This window comes from Rhinoderma darwinii, chromosome 1, assembly GCF_050947455.1.
Source record: "Rhinoderma darwinii isolate aRhiDar2 chromosome 1, aRhiDar2.hap1, whole genome shotgun sequence".
In the NCBI taxonomy this organism is placed as follows: Eukaryota; Metazoa; Chordata; class Amphibia; order Anura; family Rhinodermatidae; genus Rhinoderma; species Rhinoderma darwinii.
In genome coordinates, this window is record NC_134687.1 from 46,698,876 (window position 1) to 46,717,741 (window position 18,866).

General features: G+C 40.7%; 1 protein-coding gene across 14 annotated transcripts in view; it reads right to left on the reverse strand.

Annotated features, from left to right (window-relative positions):
- Positions 1–18,866, reverse strand: part of PROM1 (prominin 1) — a 192,044-nt gene that overhangs the window by 27,584 nt on the left and 145,594 nt on the right. For all 14 annotated transcript variants that reach the window (XR_012882462.1, XR_012882467.1, XR_012882465.1 and 11 more), the window contains exons 13-19: positions 18,274–18,426; positions 17,990–18,113; positions 11,624–11,727; positions 9,989–10,073; positions 9,300–9,446; positions 6,144–6,215; positions 2,990–3,082 (exon numbers count right to left, since the gene is read on the reverse strand). Coding sequence is in view for 8 of the 14 variants with exons in the window: in XM_075858363.1 (XP_075714478.1) it covers positions 2,990–3,082; positions 6,144–6,215; positions 9,300–9,446; positions 9,989–10,073; positions 11,624–11,727; positions 17,990–18,113; positions 18,274–18,426 (778 nt within the window). In the remaining 6 variants the exon portion in view is untranslated. The remainder of the gene's footprint in view (positions 1–2,989; positions 3,083–6,143; positions 6,216–9,299; positions 9,447–9,988; positions 10,074–11,623; positions 11,728–17,989; positions 18,114–18,273; positions 18,427–18,866) is intronic.

Genomic DNA, 18,866 nt, shown 5'->3' on the forward strand with positions numbered 1-18,866 from the left:
ATATCACCAACCATTCCCATTTTATTTAGGTGTATCCATATAAATGGCCCACCCTGTAGATCCATACAATATAGACCCTCACACCAAAGGGACTCAACAGGGATTTCGATTTACTCACATGATAGATATTAACTCTCTTTGTCTACATTGATGCAATTTGTTATACCTTGTCTCATGCATGCATTAAGTACGTTCTTTAATTTCTTTTAGACTCGCTAGAATTTGCGCATCCATGTCTGACCAGATACAGGTACCATAAATCCAGCTCACTCCTTCCTTTTCTATTTTACTCCAATATTCACATTTTTATAATTTTATTTAATTATTATTTTCTTTATTCATTTCCCTTTCTCTCCATTTTTTAAATAATTTCCACGTATACTCTTTTTGACCTCTTATTTTACATATCTCTCAGCTCTTAGTATGACGTTCTTGGTCTACATTTAGATACCGATCGCCCCCCCCCTTTTTCCTCCCCCCACCTCTTGTTTATGACCACATAGGCCATTATGCCATATGTACACCGTATAACATATAACCCATTTGCCCTTACTCACTCCACACACATAGCCCTATGCCAGACTACATTTCCCATGACCATCACACATCAGGCACACCAAGATGTCACAACACACGGACCCTCCTAGTGCCATAGGGGCGGTACCCCTGTCGACGTAATGACGCGCAACCCGGCGTCTCCTAGGAAACTACGCACAGCGTTGCGCAGACTAGCCAGCAACCAGAAGTAACCACAGTTGCCGCTGCTTTTTATTCCCCCTATATATAAAGCGGGTCTCGCTCAGATCCTCACTCACTCCTGAGCTTCTGGCAGGCGCCTGAATAGACCTTTGGGATCCATACTACCCTCTTCTTACAGATGACTATTTCCTATACTTGGATACTTTTACACTCTTACGCACATTTATACTGGTATTTTTCTGTATGGTCTAGAGGGGTGGTTCCACACCCCTCCACCTATTTAGTAGTATGAAACTATGATACCTTATTGTTTATGGCTCTATTTATCGATATTCATGCTGTGTTCAATCCATGTACATTTTGTCGTTTATACTGTTTTGTGTATTAGCCATATGGACACCATATTGTGCTTATGTCCAAGATTTATATCAACTTCACCCATGGAGAGCACGCATGTTTATTTATCTTTGTTCTAGCCCTCGATGATATCCCTTATCCAGAGGCCCCCCAAGTCACAATTTGCCTCCTTTTTATACTAAAAATGACGAAAATCTTTTGAATGTCAATATATCAATGTTATCTTTTGTATATATTTATTTTATGTACTGATGTTTATCTGTGTATCATATCCATAGCGACGGTGACAAAGGCCTGGGACAGGCTGATACGTCACTCACATTTATTTCAAATTCTGTCCTATATGGAATAGTTAATGTATGAATAAAAATACAAACTTTGATCAGCAAGAAAATCTACTCTTCTCATTATGTTTGCTGGGGTATTTTGGGACTACTACTTTTTGGGGTATCCATACCAACCCTGATCACACCAAACCTTACTCCAAGAGGGCATCACATTTTTTCTCTATATTACTTTAACCCAATCGAACATCTCTGGAGAGACCTGAAAATGTCTGTCCACCGACGGTCCCCATCCAACCTGACAGAGCTTGAGGGGATCTGGAGAGAAGAATGGCAGAAAATCCCCAAATCCAGGTGTGTAAACCTTGTGGCATCATACCCAAGAAGACTGGAGGCCGTTATCGCTGCCAAATGTGCTTCAACTAAGTCCTGAGTAAAGGGTCTGAATACTTATGTCAATGCAATATTTTAGTTTCTCCTTTTCAATAAATTAGCAAAGATTACTAACATTTTCTTTTCACTTTGTCATTATGGGGTACTGAGTGCAGAATGATGGGGAAAAAGTAATTTTTTTTTTCTTTAACACAAGTGAAAAAATGTAAAGGGTCTGAAGACTTTCAGAATGCATTGTATCAGGTTGCAATGTGTTCTTGTATATGTTTCATAAGGCCTTCCATTTCCAACACTAGGTCCCTGCATCAAGAATTAAAAAAAACGCAGTAAGCTGCTATATGAACAACTAAACAATATTTAAGAATTTCTGAGGAAAATAAATTAAAGTGATACGGTCACAAACTACTAGCCACATCTAGGTAAACACGGCAATTTTGTCTTTTATTGGCACCAGTTTTTTTCAGAGGCCAAATGCTCGACACATTATATTTAATGGGCGACATATATTTAAGTGGAGCGGACAGAAAGCGAAGTGGCATAGCGCTTTCCTATTTCATGTACTTCTAGCTAGGGGTCACAGGGGTTGGTGTTTAGGATATGCCATTAATGTCTTTACTTAGACAACCTCTTTTAATTTTAAAGCTGGCACCACATGCCCCTGTTCAGAACAAGCAGAGGCCAAAGAAGGTGCCCATACACATTAGATGAATGTTGACCAAACCCGTCAATTTCATCGGGACCGTCCCGCGATTTTATGTCTATGGGGGTATCTCGGCTCCCCTCCAATGGCAGATGTTGGGGGAAAGTAGGATCGGGCATGTTGGATTTCAACATGCTCAATTCTTTGTTCGCAAATGAGATAAGCGGCCACCAGAGGTGTTTGGCAGCGGCAGCGGCTTCTTCCCCACTCCCCAATGAGAACATATGCACACTCAGCTGAGCACGTTTATGTATGGGGGTTGGGAAGAATTACTTTTCAGCCGACAGCTATCAAAGGTGTATGGCCAGACAGCAAGACAACCATTTATACCATGCACAGCTACACAAAAGCAGCAACATGTTTTCACAAACTTGCATGGATATATATATTGGATGCAACTCAATGTGTTCGCGACATGACAGACGCCAATAGTTTGGATCTCTGGAGAACACCAGTACAGTACTAGCAAACACAAAGAAACCACAATGTAGAGTGAAGCTACTCATCCCTGCTCCCCGCATCTATCTACGGAATATAGAAAACCCATAGTGTTTACCATTGTCTGCTCCATCGGTACGACTTGCTGAATGTGTATCATCCGTATACTATTAGCATGTCCTTTTAAAGCATTTCCTAATGCTCCTTTTGGCTAAAAGCAAATAAAAAGACTTCAGAACAAAGCAGTTATTAGTAGTATGATGGGATGATGAGCAAAAGCAGTGTTACAACATGGGGTTAATCTTTACAAAACATCGATTATATTGCAATTTCAGAACAGTAAAGTAGAATTGTGATCTTGCCTATGGCATTTCTGGATTCACTTGCATTTTGTAAATTGCACCAGGCACAATAATTGGTTGTTATGAGCAACATCTCTGGTTATTATTCTCATTGATTTCATACATTCCATGAATAAGTTATTTTACAGATGTAGTGGCGAGGAGTTTGTCAACGGTCAACCAATGGTGATATCATAGAGAATTGAATGATGTGGTCTTACATAGGACTGCTAGAAAACCCACTTCCTTATCGGAACTTGTTGCTAGGGAAGCTATGCCTGACAATACTACTGTAACTATGGTTACATTCCTAGTAACCAGACAAGTATCAGCTGTTCATCTCAAAGCTGGATTTGCCCTGTGCCAATGATAGCAGTGCAAAAGAAGCCATGTCATTCCCCGTCTAAGGTTGTGGCCTTAATCAGATATTTCTAAGAAAAAGTGGAGAATCATAGACAAAGACTTTTCAGTATATTAAAAGCAAATCACACATTTTATAAGTGGGATTAGTAAACAGTTTTTGGAGCAGTTTTTAAAATAGCGGTGTAAAAAACGCCCCGTTTGAACAGAAAGCAGTTTTTTTCCATTGATTTCAATGGAAAGCTGTTTGTTGGCGTTACAGTAGTATTTTTCCAGGCGTATTTTGAGGCGTTTACACCCTGAAATACGCCTGAAAACACTGCATGTGAACATTTCCTAATAATAGAAGCAGCTGTAATACAGATGTAGCCTGCACTCCGAAAAAGGAAAAGTACAACCTGCTCCAAGTTTCTATAAGTTAAAAATTCTGCATCTTCTTTTTTTCCCAATTTTCTGCATAGAGTTAAATTATTACATTCTGGTTGCAGTCGCCACTAGGTGGAGCTTAGTATCTTACTGCATACGTACTATTCATACACTATACTCAATAATAACAACACAGTATGCACTAAGCTCCCTCTAGTGGCGGCTGAAGGAAGTCCGAATTCTATAATTTAACTTTGCATCAATGCAGGTTTGGAGCTCTGTAACAGAAAAACAAAGCTCTGATCACTATAAAGACATTAAGGAAATTAATCAGCACAGAATTTTGAGCCTACAAACGACTTTTATTCTCTAACCAGATCTTCCCTTTAACCCCCTACGGGACTGAGCCGTTTTTTTATTTTTCATTTTCGTTTTTCACTCATCGCATTCCAAGAGCCATATCTTTTTTTATTTTTCCTTCAATAGAGTGGTGGGAGGGCTTATTGTTTTGCGGTAGGAGTTGTAGTTTTTATTGGTACTGTTACAGTCGCGGTCACGGACCGCGACCTCCACTTACCTGCCTCCCGCAGATCTTCCTGCCAATGTCTCCCTCCCCGGAGATATCCGCACATGCGTCCGCTCTGTCCCATACTGTTCAGTAGAGGGCACGCGCCCGCTGGTTCCAGGCCATAAAGGGCCAGCGCGCGCATATGTAATTAATTAATTTTGCTCAGATCACCTTGAACTATAAAAAGGGCCCTGCCCTTTTGAGCCTTGCCTGAGCGTTGTTTGTAATTCCCATGTTAGTCTTGCAAATGGTTCCTTAGTGTTGTCCTGTTCCCAGTGTTCCTGTGCCCTGCTACCTGTATCACGTGCTGTGTTATTGTTCCTGAGCCTGTTTAGTGATTGAAGTCGTATCCTGCTGCACCCGTTGTCATCCGCCACATCTGGCGCAACCTACTGCACCCGTTGTCATCCGCCACGTCTGGCGCAACCTGCTGTCATCCACCACATCTGGCGCAACCTACTACCATCTGTGCCAGAGCCCCTGCCACCGCCTGGACTATTTCAGGTACCCTTGTGCTACGAACTTGTACAGACTTTTGCATAGACTGTGACTTGGCCAGCTGCCTCTCCGCTACGGCGGAGCAGCCTAGTGGGTCCACATAACCCTTGCTCGTGACAGGTACCATTCATAGTTCCATATAATGTACTGGGAAACGAAAAAAAAAATTATTTGCGGACTGAAGTTGGAAAAAACTGTGATTCCTCAATTGTTTTTTGGGTTTCATTTTTACGGCTTTCACCGTGCGGTAAAAATGACAACTATTCTGAGGCTCAATACGATTACAGTTATACCAAATTTATATTGTTTTTTTTTTATATTTTACTACTCTTATTGATAAAAAACATTTTGTTAAAAAAAATAAATGTTTTGTTTTGCCACATTCTGAGAGCCATAACTTTTTATTTTTTTCACTGATTGAGCGGTGTGGGGCTTATTTTTTGCAGGACTAGCTGTAGTTTAAAGTGTTACGTACGAAAAAATGGCACCGATAAAAAACTGTGAAGGCAGTCCTGGGGACCTTCATTAGGCCCATTGGCTGCCATGACAACCGTCGTCACCCCCTGATCTCACTGCGGGGGGGTGATGAGGTGTCGCAGGTGGCCACCCCCCCTCTTTTCAATGCCTCATATGCTGCGGTCGCGATTGACTGCAGCATTTGAAGGGTTGAACAGCGCTATTGCTGCTCCTGGCTGTTAGTCTTGGGTGTCCGCTGCAAAATACAGCCGACACCTGCAGCATATGAAGCACGCTCAACACGTGAGCGCGCTCCAAACATCACCCCCCGCACCCAGACGCAATAGCACATCTGGGTGCGCGAAGGGGTTAAAGGGGTTTTCCCATCTATCCACAGGATACGCCATAAAAGTCCGATAGTTGCGGGTCCCACCCCTGGGACCCGCACCTCTCTCTAGAACAGGGCCTCCCTAAACCCTATTCTAGCTTACTCGGCTCTCGCTGCCTCCCGGACACTTCCTGGTTAGGTGGTCGGGAGTAATATAAAAAGATACAAGCTGTATTATTCTAGAACATCTGTGATTAGACTATAGAAAACTGTACATATTAATAAATCATAGAGAGAATTTTACATTTATAATGAAATATTATATGAAGGAAACCAATACAGAAAGTAGACTTACCAGCATGTCAGCATTTCCTTCAAGTTCATTGGCGAAAGCCAAGAGATCCACTTTTGTACTGCTTTTTCCTGCCTAGATTTAGAGATGGACAAATAAGTGACCCCGATGTATAATGAGGTTTTACTATATATATATATATAAAGATCCTATTGTAGGATTGAAACGTTGCTGTTAGTTTGGATTGAATAAACCACCATTTTTTTCATGTTGGAGTGCTGCAAATTTTCTTCTGCTATATATCATTATACGTCCTAGGATCGGGACGTTTTGCTGGGCACCTGGTCGATTATTCATTAGTGAGTGCTGCTGTCTTCTTGTGTGCTATATATATATATATATATATATATTACTCTATAAGGCTGTGTTCACACATAGTTTTTTGCAGGAGGAAAATTCCTCCTGCAATAACTGCTCCAGACGGTTTTTGCACAGTGGTTTCACAAAAACTCGTCAAAACACTCGTCGAGGCGTTTTTTTCCTCTTTCTGACTGATTGAAATGGGATTTTGGAGGCGGAAACTGCCTCAAGATGGCTCATGACGCTTCTTTTTACCGCGACATGTTTTTTTTACTCGCGATAAAAAAACTCAATGGGAGGAATTTTCGGGCGGTTTTTGAGGAGTTTTGCGGCGCGGTTTCCGCGTCAAAAAACTCTGTGTGAACAGTGCCTTAATGTACATAACATCTTATAACAGAAAGTCTTTTACAGCATAGTTTTTCAAACTGTGGTACAGGTTCGATAGGGGGTATGTGATGATAAAGTTTATGGGTTACATGGGGTGCCCCAGGCCATAGAATTCTTCCTTCCAATGTTGCCAGCTGGATCAGTTATGGGGACATGAGATGGCTCTGCTTTAGGGGCATTGTTGCAGGCTGTCTCTGTTATGAATCCTGGCAGGCTGTTTCAGTTATGAAGGCTGGCAGGCTGTCTCGGTTATGAAGGCTGGCAGGCTGTCTCGGTTATGAAGGCTAGCAGGCTGTCTGGGTTATGGAGGCTGGCAGGCTGTTTCGGTTATGAAGGCTGGCAGGCTGTCTCGGTTATGAAGGCTGGCAGGCTGTCTGGGTTATGGAGGCTGGCAGGCTGTCTGGGTTATGGGGGCTCAAAGGCTGTCTCTGTTATGGGGGCTTTCAGACTGCCTCGGTTATGAAGGCTGGCAGGCTGTCTCTGTGATGAAGACAGCCAGGTTGACTCTGTCATGTAGATACTTTTGCAGGCTGGATGGGGGTGCTGTGGCTGCTCTGTAATGGGGGGACACCAAAGCTGCACTGTAATATGGGCACTATGGCTGTTCTATAATGGGAAGTGGGTAGGACTAGGACTTCATTGGGGGGGGGGGGGTGATCATCTCGGTTACGAGCGCAAGGAGACTGTTATAGGGACACTAGGACACCTGCAAAAATTTGCCAATGTATGCTCAGAGAACTATATACTTATGTCCTTTCCCATCTCCCAAAGTTGTAGATATCCATTAAACCCCCATATACTGCAGTACCTTCTACACCACAGTGTGAATGGATTCTAATAGGAATTGTGCATGAACATAGAGATTCAGGGCATTTGGATGACATCGCATGGACTAGGAGGTGATTGGCTTAGAAATGTAGAAATCTTGACAAACACAGTATTACAGTACATGTCGATGCAGTCACAGATACAAATTTTTGGGAACCAATTCACACATATGTGCACACACAGTGACATGTCTTTTATCCAATAATCCAGAAAATCGAATCTTGCCCAGAAATAAAATATAATATATAGACCTAAAGCAGAAGACTGAGCGAGATATTCAGTTACTGTAGGAAGTTCAGAAAGTTAGAGTTGTAGATTTGGCGTTGGCAATTTTCTTTGGACTTTCTACTGAAGAATTGTACACATTTCTATACAGTACTTTCCTGTGACTGTCCAATTGTCCATTTAATAGGTTAAGTCTTGACGAACGCACATGGAGAGAACTACATGAAATATATATTCAGACACGAGGATTGTGCTAACACAGTCCAAAGGATGTACTCGCACTGTGTGATCGGTTATGGATAGACACTAAAAGAGTTTTTATTAACCCTACTGAGGACAAACAATTGTGGATTAAAAATGTAATCCAGCGACTGCCTTTACAAACTATTACTATTGTATTCTGAATTTAATGTTGATGGGCAAATCTGTAGAGAGGAAAAAATATATCCCGTTATAGATAGGAGCACTAATATTCCAATTGATAGAAATTCACCCTTTTCTAATGTTATAGGGTAGCATTCAATATATATTTGAATTCATTTATTTGCAAACTCATGTATTAAAGATGTTGATATCTCCTGCATTTATTGAAGGTATCTACAGCTTATATCTTAGAGTATGTTCACACGCTTAGCAAAAAACGTCTGAAAATACGGAGCTGTTTTCAAGTTTTTTAAGCAATTAGCGTTTTTCGCTGCGTATTTTACTGTCGTTTTTGGAGCTGTTTTTCTATAGAGTCAATGAAAAACGGCTCAAGGAGTGACATGCACTTCTTTTTCACGGGTGTTTTTTACGCGGCCGTTTTTCAAAATGGCCGCGTAAAAAACGCCCTTCCGGAACAGAACGCTGTTTTTCCCATTGAAATCAATGGGGAGAGATTTGGAGGCGTTCTGCTTCCGATTTTTCGGCCGTTTTTCGGTGAAGTGACCAAAAAATTGTGATTCTGGTATGATTTATTATTATTTTCTTTTACAGCGTTCACCGCACGGGATAAATAACGAAATAATTTTGTAGTTCAGGCCGTTATGGACGGGGCAATACCAATTATGTAGAGTTTATTTATTATTATTTTTAATATTATATTCTCATTAAATTGAGAATATAATATTTATAATTGGTAAAGGCAGTCCATGGATTTAATTTTTAATCCACAATTGTTTGTCCTCAGTAGGGTTAATAAAAACTATTTTAGTGTATATCATAAAGGACAGTTTTATAGTGTGAATATACATAACCGATCACACAGTTAGTGCGAGTACATCCTTTGGACTGTGTTAGCACAATCCTCGTGTCTGAATATATGTCCAATAATCCAGTACATCCAACACATATTAGGTATGAATTATGCTGGATTAAAGGAATTTTACTGTGTCAAATATTTTGTGTGTGTGTGTATTTATATATCACATATGTACTTACTTCTGCTAAAAATGCATCAAAGTCTATGGTATCAATCCCTGTGGCACTAAAATCCTCTAAATTCTTCTTTCCTTTTTGATCCAGCAAAACTATATTCTTCAGGTTTATATTCATCTTTTCAATCCGATCTGATATTTCATCAACATACTGGAAAAGAAGGGCAATAGATGGTAATGAGAGTAATGATCTGCAAACTCATACCTAGTCATAATGTAAGGGAGTCTTTCTATTTGTGAAATTCTAATATTTAACTCTATAAAATGCCATTGTATATCCTCTGGACCCCATTTGTTTATGTGCCATAGAGGCTGCAATGGGGACTTTGGATAGCAGATCCAAATCAGGGTGGCCCAAATTCCCTTCCCTATGAAATGTGTTAACCCACATAGTGTTCCCTCTCTTTTCACCAGGACTTCAGTGTTAGAGTAGGGGAATAGGGCTAAAGGTTACAGCAGAGGGTGCGGGTGACAGTGTGAGCCAGCACCAGGTAGGATTCCCACTATGACTTTTAGTTTAGAGATGGGCCAGATATTCCTGTATGTATGCCCCTGGGGGAATAAAAAGTTAATGAACCTCATGTGAATCCCACTCCCATGTTCAATGTATTTTTCTTATACTATAACCAATAAATCATAGTGGTTTAATCCCTAATAAACCCCAATAATATAATATAGGTATTGAAAACGTACCATGCTGATGTTTAAGAATTCATTAAGATTAAATAGATTATCAAACTGAAGAGCAGTAAATATGCCCTTGTTTTCCTTGCAGTCACTAGAAAAGAATATGAAGATATCATGTCAGCAACTTCTCAAAAACATAAGAAACCAGTAATACATTAAAAGGGGTTGTCCACTTTTGTCGACCATTATTCATCTGCAGTTCCCCAGGTCTCCCAGGCAGGTTCCACTCATACCACTGCAGGTTCCCAGGCAGGTTCAACTGCCTGGGAGACCATCCTGAAAGTGCTCATTTTGCAGCATCGCATGGCACCGATTGAAATAAATAGGTGCCTGTATGTTATGGAGTCCCTAGCTGTTAAAAATGGACAACCCCTGTAATCAATATAAAATGTTGCGGAAAGTAATGTGACATGTAGATGTTGTTTATAGCAGCCAGACAGCTCTCCGATTTTATTATATAACCTGTACTAGGAAAATGATAGCAGGACAACTCTTATTATTTTACCATTTCATATAGGAAAAGGAGATGACCACTCAAAGCAAAAAAAATTATTAAAAAAAAATAGGTAAATCAGAAGTTAGAGCAAAGAGATATTGACATTTTTCTGTTTTGTTGAAGTGGCCATTTTTGCCAAAGTGACAGCGGGAACTGAAGCCATATTAGTTGTCACCTTTGGATTATTCTCTTAGAAACTGATGACCTATTGCCATTACAATTCACTGAGAAGCTAACTCAAAGGTAACAACCAATATGGCTGCACCTCCTGTTGTCACTTATGCAAAAATTACTGCCACAACAAAACAGAAAAATCACAATACTCTGTTGGCCAGGATCACACACACATTTTTTATGCAGTTTTTGGTTAAAATTTTTGAGCATAAAGCAAAGGTTGACACAAAAGAGAGTAGATGTAGCAGTCTTTTCTTTATACCTTTACTTCCTTAAAAAACTGCACCAAAACAGCTAGTGTGATTTGGCCTTAGTAAAACAAACATAATTACCAAATGTTGGCTCCTGCACTAGCTTCTCATTTGATAATGTATAGACAATTTAACATTCATAGGATAGGCCATTAACATCAGATCAATGGAGGTCAGACTCTGATCGCCAATCAGCTGATTAAAGGGGCATCGGGGCTCTAGTGAGCACGCCATCCCTTTTGTTGTTCCCCGTGTGGTAGTGGCTGTTCCTGTCTCTCATTTGTTTGTATTGGACTGAGCTGCAGTACCAGGCGCAGCCACTACAAATGGCGCTCTGCCTGATAAACACTGAAGGGGACGCAGTGCTTTTTGTAGCGTTGCAGCCCCTTCAGACAGCTGATCAGTGGGGATTTTGATGGCCTACCTTAAGGATAGGCCGTGAATTTTATGGTCATGGAAAACCCCTTTACCTACTTTCAGCTATCTTATGTAGCAAAATCTATCAGTTTACCAAAATCGCAACCAAGTCGTTCTCCATCATTTTAGCTATGTCTTCTTTTTCATATAGACTGATGTCTCCACCTATAGTGGAATCTGGACAGTACTGGTTAGATGATGGATCCAGGTAAAATTTTTGCCTTGGGGCCGAAAACCTTAACTCTAGACCTCTACACCTTTCCCATAAATGTATTTTTGCCCATTCATCTCGTTTTTTTTTACCTGTAGACTTTTTCAAAACTGAGATTCATATTGGCGTTATGATATATGGCACCTGAGAGATAATTTTTCCACTGTGAATTCAGTATATACGGAGTATCCAGAACCTCGAGAACAAAAAGAACCAAATGTTATTACACAATCACAAGATGTAAAATCAATCATTTCTAAGAAGACCAGGAAGTTATGGGAGAGGACACTTTGTAATACTGAGTGCTGTACAAGAGCTTATTATATAACCCTACAGGGCCCAGAGCAGAGGAGAAACGTCAAGCTTCTGGGCCCCTATTCAGAATCTACGGTATAACAGACATAATTTACAGTACTGATCTCATATGGGGCAGAGGGACTGCACTCCCTATAGTTACACCCTTGGCCCAGAGCTCAGCCCAATCATATCAGGCCATATTTACTGTAGGCAGCAAATATATATATATATATATATATATATATATATTAAAACCGGTTTGGAGAAAGAGTGGCCATGTTGTAGTAGCCAGAGTCCATGTGTAATTATTTTTTTTATTAGAATTAGCTCCGTTCACGTCATGTTTTTGCTAAATGCTTTTTTCAGTACATTTTTCAATGGAAAAAATGCACAGAAATTTTGTAACATTCTCACATTGTAACATTTACTATGGGGTTAACATACGGTAGGTCAATGTTCTTTTAATGCCACATGTAAGAGACTGATAGAAGAGTGCTTCTATAAAATAATAACAATACTAAATATTTGCATATAGCTCAGCGCCTGCAGAATGCTGCTGCATCTCGAGTTTACTTCGCACTGCAGGAACAGCAGAATAGCACCTGCCTATTTATTACACTTTTAGGAGGTGCTGACAAACTTTATCTTTTGCGCCCTTAAAACATACACATTCACAACTCATATTTTTATTGTTGCACGTGCATAATGCACAAGTAAACCAAAAAGAAGCCCTAGTCTCCCCACCACAGGGTTTCTTATTCTCCATTTTTAACCCCTCATCAATGTGTATAAATTGGATATTCAGCTACCCGGGCAAAAGAGTGAAAAGAAACTCTTATCCCTATTATTTTGGTGGTGACTTTTTTAATGTGTATTGTGTTATACTGAGGTTTTGAGTCATTCTCATTTGCATATATATTGTTAGTAAATATCATAAGGTTTTTGTGGGGTATTTTTAGACCTGGTCTAGTAATACTATTTGGTCACGGTATGACTATTATTTAGTATCTGTGCTGATATCTGGGCGTGCAGTTTTTCTTGGTCTCCCACATAGATCACACTTGCTAGGTGACAACCACTAATGGCAGCTATTATTTGGCATTCAGGTTGTCACCTATAAATCTGCAGTACTATATATAGAATTACAGCCTCCACGTTCAAACTTTCTTACTGCTCGCCCACATGTTCCATTATTTTTGACTGCTCTGTAATTATGGCTGTACTGATGAACCAAGGAGCTCAGGATGAACAATGAGGAGTGCTTAATGGAATTATAAGTGACTATAAGCGTGAATATAAATGCTAAAATGAATCCATCCCGGATTATCCCTATAATATGCACATAGCACAATGGTACGCCTCTAATTTAATCGCATTTGTCAAGCATTCCTACATATTATCATTAAGCCATTTAGTTAAAAACTACTGAACATGACAAAGTGAAAAAGTCATATTACTAGAAATTAAAAAAAGTCTTTGTGTGCGATAGAAAATTCCAGTGTGGCTGCTGGTGCCTGGAGCTTTAAGCGAGTGAGTGACATATTTCGGCTGTCATACAGGCTGCGGCTTGAGAAAGCACGCACCATAAAATAAGCTGGAAGGAAAGACAAATAGGATTAACCCCCCGGAGCGTCATATTTCTGTGGATTATATACAGTCTTCTACTATTTCTTTATGCATTGGGAAGGTAACATGTCAAGAATTATTACAGTGCTTTATGATGAGGGGGTATGTGGAGAGAATGAGTTCAAGTCATCGATGTAGGACAATGCCAGTTTCATGTGTCTTCTCTGGATTTACTGCTAAGGAGCAAACTGCAGGATTAAGCCCAGGATGTGTCTATGGATTAAATCACTGCCATTTCAATTAAAAAGACAATTATCGACTTGTATAACGAGTCAAAACAATGATGTCTACAACACGCAACATCCCTGAATGCTTGACATATAACTCCGAACTATCCAGATCACTGGATTAAGAACTCCAGATCATCGGACTGATATTAAATTCTAATATTAATAGTAGATAACAATCCCAATTAGGCTGGATTCACACAGGACGAAAATTCTGTGTTTTTTCCGCAGCGCTTCTGCAGCAAAATATGCAGTGAGTTTAATATCCGTAGCATATTCTGATTTCCTATATAGGATTGGAGCAAGCAACAGGAAAACCCCGGGAAAAGGAAGGCACTTGGCTCAAGGGTTATAAAAATATCAAAATGTATTTTATTAACAATAATATAAAAATATATATATAAGAGAGGACAAAAAGTCAGCATCATAGGTGATCCTGCGTCCCCAAGGGCACGTCACATGCCCGGCCGGGTAGGGGTATAACAACCAAGAATGGTCCGGATAATGTTCAGCAGCATGTGGATGAGATTTGTTCAAATCTCATCCACATGGCTGAGACCGTAATCCGCCCCAGATTTCCGCCCCTGGATGTGAATCCAGCCTTAGGCCAGTTTCAGATAGCCATAATGTAGCCACATTTAGTTGTTTGTATTATGACCACAATACTTGGACCTCCCATGGTTCTACTGAGTCGGACTTAGATCACCATTCGGTTCAATGTTGATCGGAGTACGATTTCATAGAACCATGGGAGTCTGGGTTTTGCAGCCATTTTGGAACGTGTTGTATTTTTCAGTCGTATCATTTTGGGTACATATAATTTATTGAGTACATATTTATTTTTTATTTTTTTGGGGGGGGGGGGGGGATAGAAAAACCGTCAATTGTGCCATTGTTTTTTTTTACGTTGTTTACTGTGCAGTATAACTAACACGTAAACTCTCTTATAAAGGTCATTGTGATTATGGTGATATAATGCTGGCAGTGGGTTATACTGCCGAGATTAGAGCTCTTTCTGATGACGGCTGTTACCCCAGGATTGCGGCTGTCAACCACAGTCACGTACGTCCAAATGCGCAAAGGGGTTATGACCTTTAACCAACTGCTTGGTCTTCTGTATCTACTCTTTTAGACTTCAGAATAGAAAGTGATTCTCATTTATAATGATCTTATAATGGTTGTTTACTTAGGAAAACCCCCTTTATGGCCATTTATAAAGGTTGCTCGACCATTGGGAGTTCTGGACCATCTGTTACCAGACTGGTGGAAAGTTATCAAATGCAACATGTTGATATTGTCTTGCAATAATAAGGATCCGCTGGTTTTAGACAAGCCAGCTCCATGTACACTTTTAGGACCTATTCACATGTCACGGTCACAAGTGTCGGGCTCAGGGAGAAATGACCGCTGGGTGTCTTCCTTCCCGCTTCTCTCCGCCAGGCTCAGCTTGAGTGACTGGTCTCTCCCTACCACAAATAACCAGTGTTAAAACTCTTATTTCCCTAAAGCAAAGCAGTGCTTTTGGCCTCATGCACATGACCGTGCTTTTTGTCTGCAATTTACCCGCATTTTTTCAAATTAATTGTGGACTCATTTTTTATGGCCCCATGCACACGACAGTGGCTTTCACAGATCTGTTTGGGGGCCGCTAATCCGAGCAGAAAACATTCAAGACAAGTCATTTTATGTTCCGGATTTGCTGCTTCACAAACCGGTGGCAACAATTTTTTTGTTTCGGATTTGTGAATCCTGTTGACACATGGATGCACAACAAAAGTTTTTTTGCGAAAAATGTAGTGCAACGGATCTGTGTTTTTTTGGCCCGCAAACCACTACGGTGGTGTGCATTAGGCCTTAGAGTAAAACATAGTTTCATCCTTTCATAACCAGGATTGTTTTGGGCGTTCATGTCCTGAACAAATTTTTACATTTTGCATTCTAAGGCTGGGTTCACACGTGGCGGAATTTCACTTAAATTCCGCTGCGGACACTCCGCAGCGTTAATCCGCAGCGGAGCCTTTTCTGTATTGACTTCCACTTCTATTTAGAAGTGTTCGTTTAGACGATGCGTAACATTCCGCTGCGGAGCATAGGCTGTGGAGCGGAATTTGGTGTCCGCAGCATGCTCTGTCTGTTGCGGAGCAGTGGCGGACTCATGGCGGAATTTCTCCATTGACTTCAATGGAGATTCTAAGTTCCGCAATGAAGTCCGCAGCTGTCATGCACATGTTATGTGTGCTGCGGATGCGTCTTGCTTTTCTGCCATGACATTTCTTCATTCTGGCTGGACCTATGTATTTCTAGGTCTACAGCCAGACTGAGGAAGTCAATGGGGCTCCCGTAATGACGGGAGCGTTGCTAGGAGACGTCTGTAAATAGTCACTGTCCAGGGTGCTGAAAGAGTTAAGCGATCGGCAGTAACTGTTTCTGCACCCTGGATAGTGACTACCGATCACAATATACAGCAACCTGTAAAAAAATATAAGTTCATACTTACCGAGAACTCCCTGCTTCTGTCTCCAGTCCGGCCTCCCAGGATGACGTTTCAGTCTAAGTGACGGCTGCAGCCAATCACAGGCCAAGCACAGGCTGCAGCGGTCACATGGACTGGCGCGTCATCCAGGGAGGTCGGGCTGGATGCCGAAAGAGGGACGCGTCACCAAGACAACGGCCGGTAAGTATGAATTTCTTTGACTTTCACAAGGGAAAGTGCTGTCCCTTCTCTCTATCCTGCACTGATAGGGAGAAGGGAAGCACTTTTCCCGCAGTCCGCAGCAGCTAGTCCGCATCAATTTACTGCACATTTTGTGCAGATCCGCAGCAGAATCTGCAACGCAGATTCTGTGCGGCATTGATGCGGACAGTTGCGGAGGAAATCCGCCACGTGTGGTCATGCCCTAATAGTATATTTTTATGTTGTTTTGTCTACTCCAAAATGTTTTGTTTCTTTTTTTGTAGCACACATGTGGCTTTCATATTATTTAAAATTGGAGCAGATCTCAATTAATTTTGTAGGTCTTTTTTAGGGAAAAATGGTCAGTAACCGAAAAATTAGTTTTTCCTTATTTTTTCCATGCTATGTTTTAAGGTAGTTGGTTCAATGAATAATATTCACCATAAGAATTAATTATTGAATTCTCCCACACTGTGATGTCAATTATGTGTACATTGTATAACATATGACGTCGCTATAGTGGTAAAAGAAAAACCCACTATTTTAGCTTTAAATGTATCCACCCTTCTTAGCTTAAGACGCAGCATCTGTACATTGATAATCAGCCAAGTACAAACATTTTTTAGTAAAGGTCGATAGGGCCGGGGCAAAACAGACTAAAATTTGCCTAAGCACCTGGCGCCCATGCAAAACACATTTGTGTCCTGCAAAATAAATATAATTGGTGCATGGGCACTTTTTGGGTGCTTTTTAATTTTAGTATTTTTTAGTTTTCTTTATTTATTCTGTTTTGTTATTTTTAAATTATTTTACATATTACTGAATTTATGAATTAATGTATTTTTTTTTCACAGCTTGGGAAGGAACACGTTATGCATACAGATCACGGATAACAGTGATCTAAGGGTCCTTTTAAACAACCCGATATGGGCTGTGAAAACGAGTGCCGATCGGCGAGGCAGCTCGTCGATCGGCGCTCGTTTGCTCCTTTCACAAGGAGCTATGACGGGTCGTCCCCATACATTTATATCATTTAGGCAGCACATCTCGCTCTTTACATGTATAAGGGTCTTGATGGTAACGGCCCATTAGATCACAGTTATCAGTGATCTGTATAGTCAGACAGACAGACAGAGAAGACTGAGATCATGTTCCCTAGCAACCACAGCCTTCCATATGAGTGCTGTGTTCAGAGGTATTTTTGAGACAGGGAACTGATTATTTCAGTTCCCTGTCACAATACAGGATCGGGCTATCAGTGTGACAGCCTGATTCTGCCAATAGCACAGCGTGCAGGAGCACACATTGCCATCAAACACAGCACAAATATGATGGGTTTCTGGTACAGAGACAATGTCATTAGCCCATTTATTTGCATGGCATGGGTGGGAAAAAGTTAATAAATTCATGCTGCCTACGATTCACTTTATAGATTCCACCAGCTTGATCTCCGCAAGGAGAAGCAGTACCTTCCAATGGGTAATCAATGAACCTATGAATTGATTTTGGAGTGTTGGAGAAATCTGTAATAATTATATTTTCACACTTTCTTGCTTTAGGTGACTGTTATATAACAAGTAAAGTAGCTCTGCACCATCTACTCTACAGTCAATGTCTATGATACACAATCTCACCTTAAACAAAGACTTGTCTTGAAAGGGTTCACACACCAACTTTTCTACATTTCCACCAGCCAAGAATGTAACAATCACAATAAGCATGAGAACCCAGGAGAAGATAAAGCTGAATCCAACTCCGCTGTATAGTAATAAACCATATTAGTATTACAGAGGTAGAAGAAGATAAATGCATAACAATGAATGAGAGCGGACCTCCACTGAGAACATTACGTAAGACTGCACTGGATCAGGCGAACAATATGGTCTTTAAAAACGTTGGCAAAAGAAAGTATACTCACGCCATGAGAAAGTTCCCTCCGGTATTTGAGATGCAGCCTCTTGTGGTCGGAGAAGCATGTTGGTCATAACCACAAGAACCAAATAAAAGGCCAAGGAAGTAGAAAACCACAATAAGTGTAGCCATGCAACAGAGGACAAGAGATCCCAACCACCTGTAGAGGAGAAGTCACCGTTAAATGTATATGACTAAATTGCTGGTTTTAGGGAAAGTTGAGGTTATCTGGGAAACGTTACCCTTCAAACATCTTACCATAGAGATACATGATGGGTGGACATACAGATGTGTCTTCCCTCACTTGCTCTCTAAATCTGACATAAGGCCTAGTCTAGTTATTGAACTACGTTTAGAATGTACTTGGGAGAGCTTCCGGCGTAGACACTAAACATTTACATAGGGCTCTATTAGCCCGACGGAGAGTATATCTTTTTATTCTGAGGTATGTATTAACATAGTAGACTACACTATTCTATACAATGGAATCCCGTAAAAAAGTATACCGTGCGGTATATGTTTTTTAGCATGGGACCCAATGCGTGTCATATGTCACTGTATTGCATACATCACAGGCATCCATTTAACGTATGCTTCCTA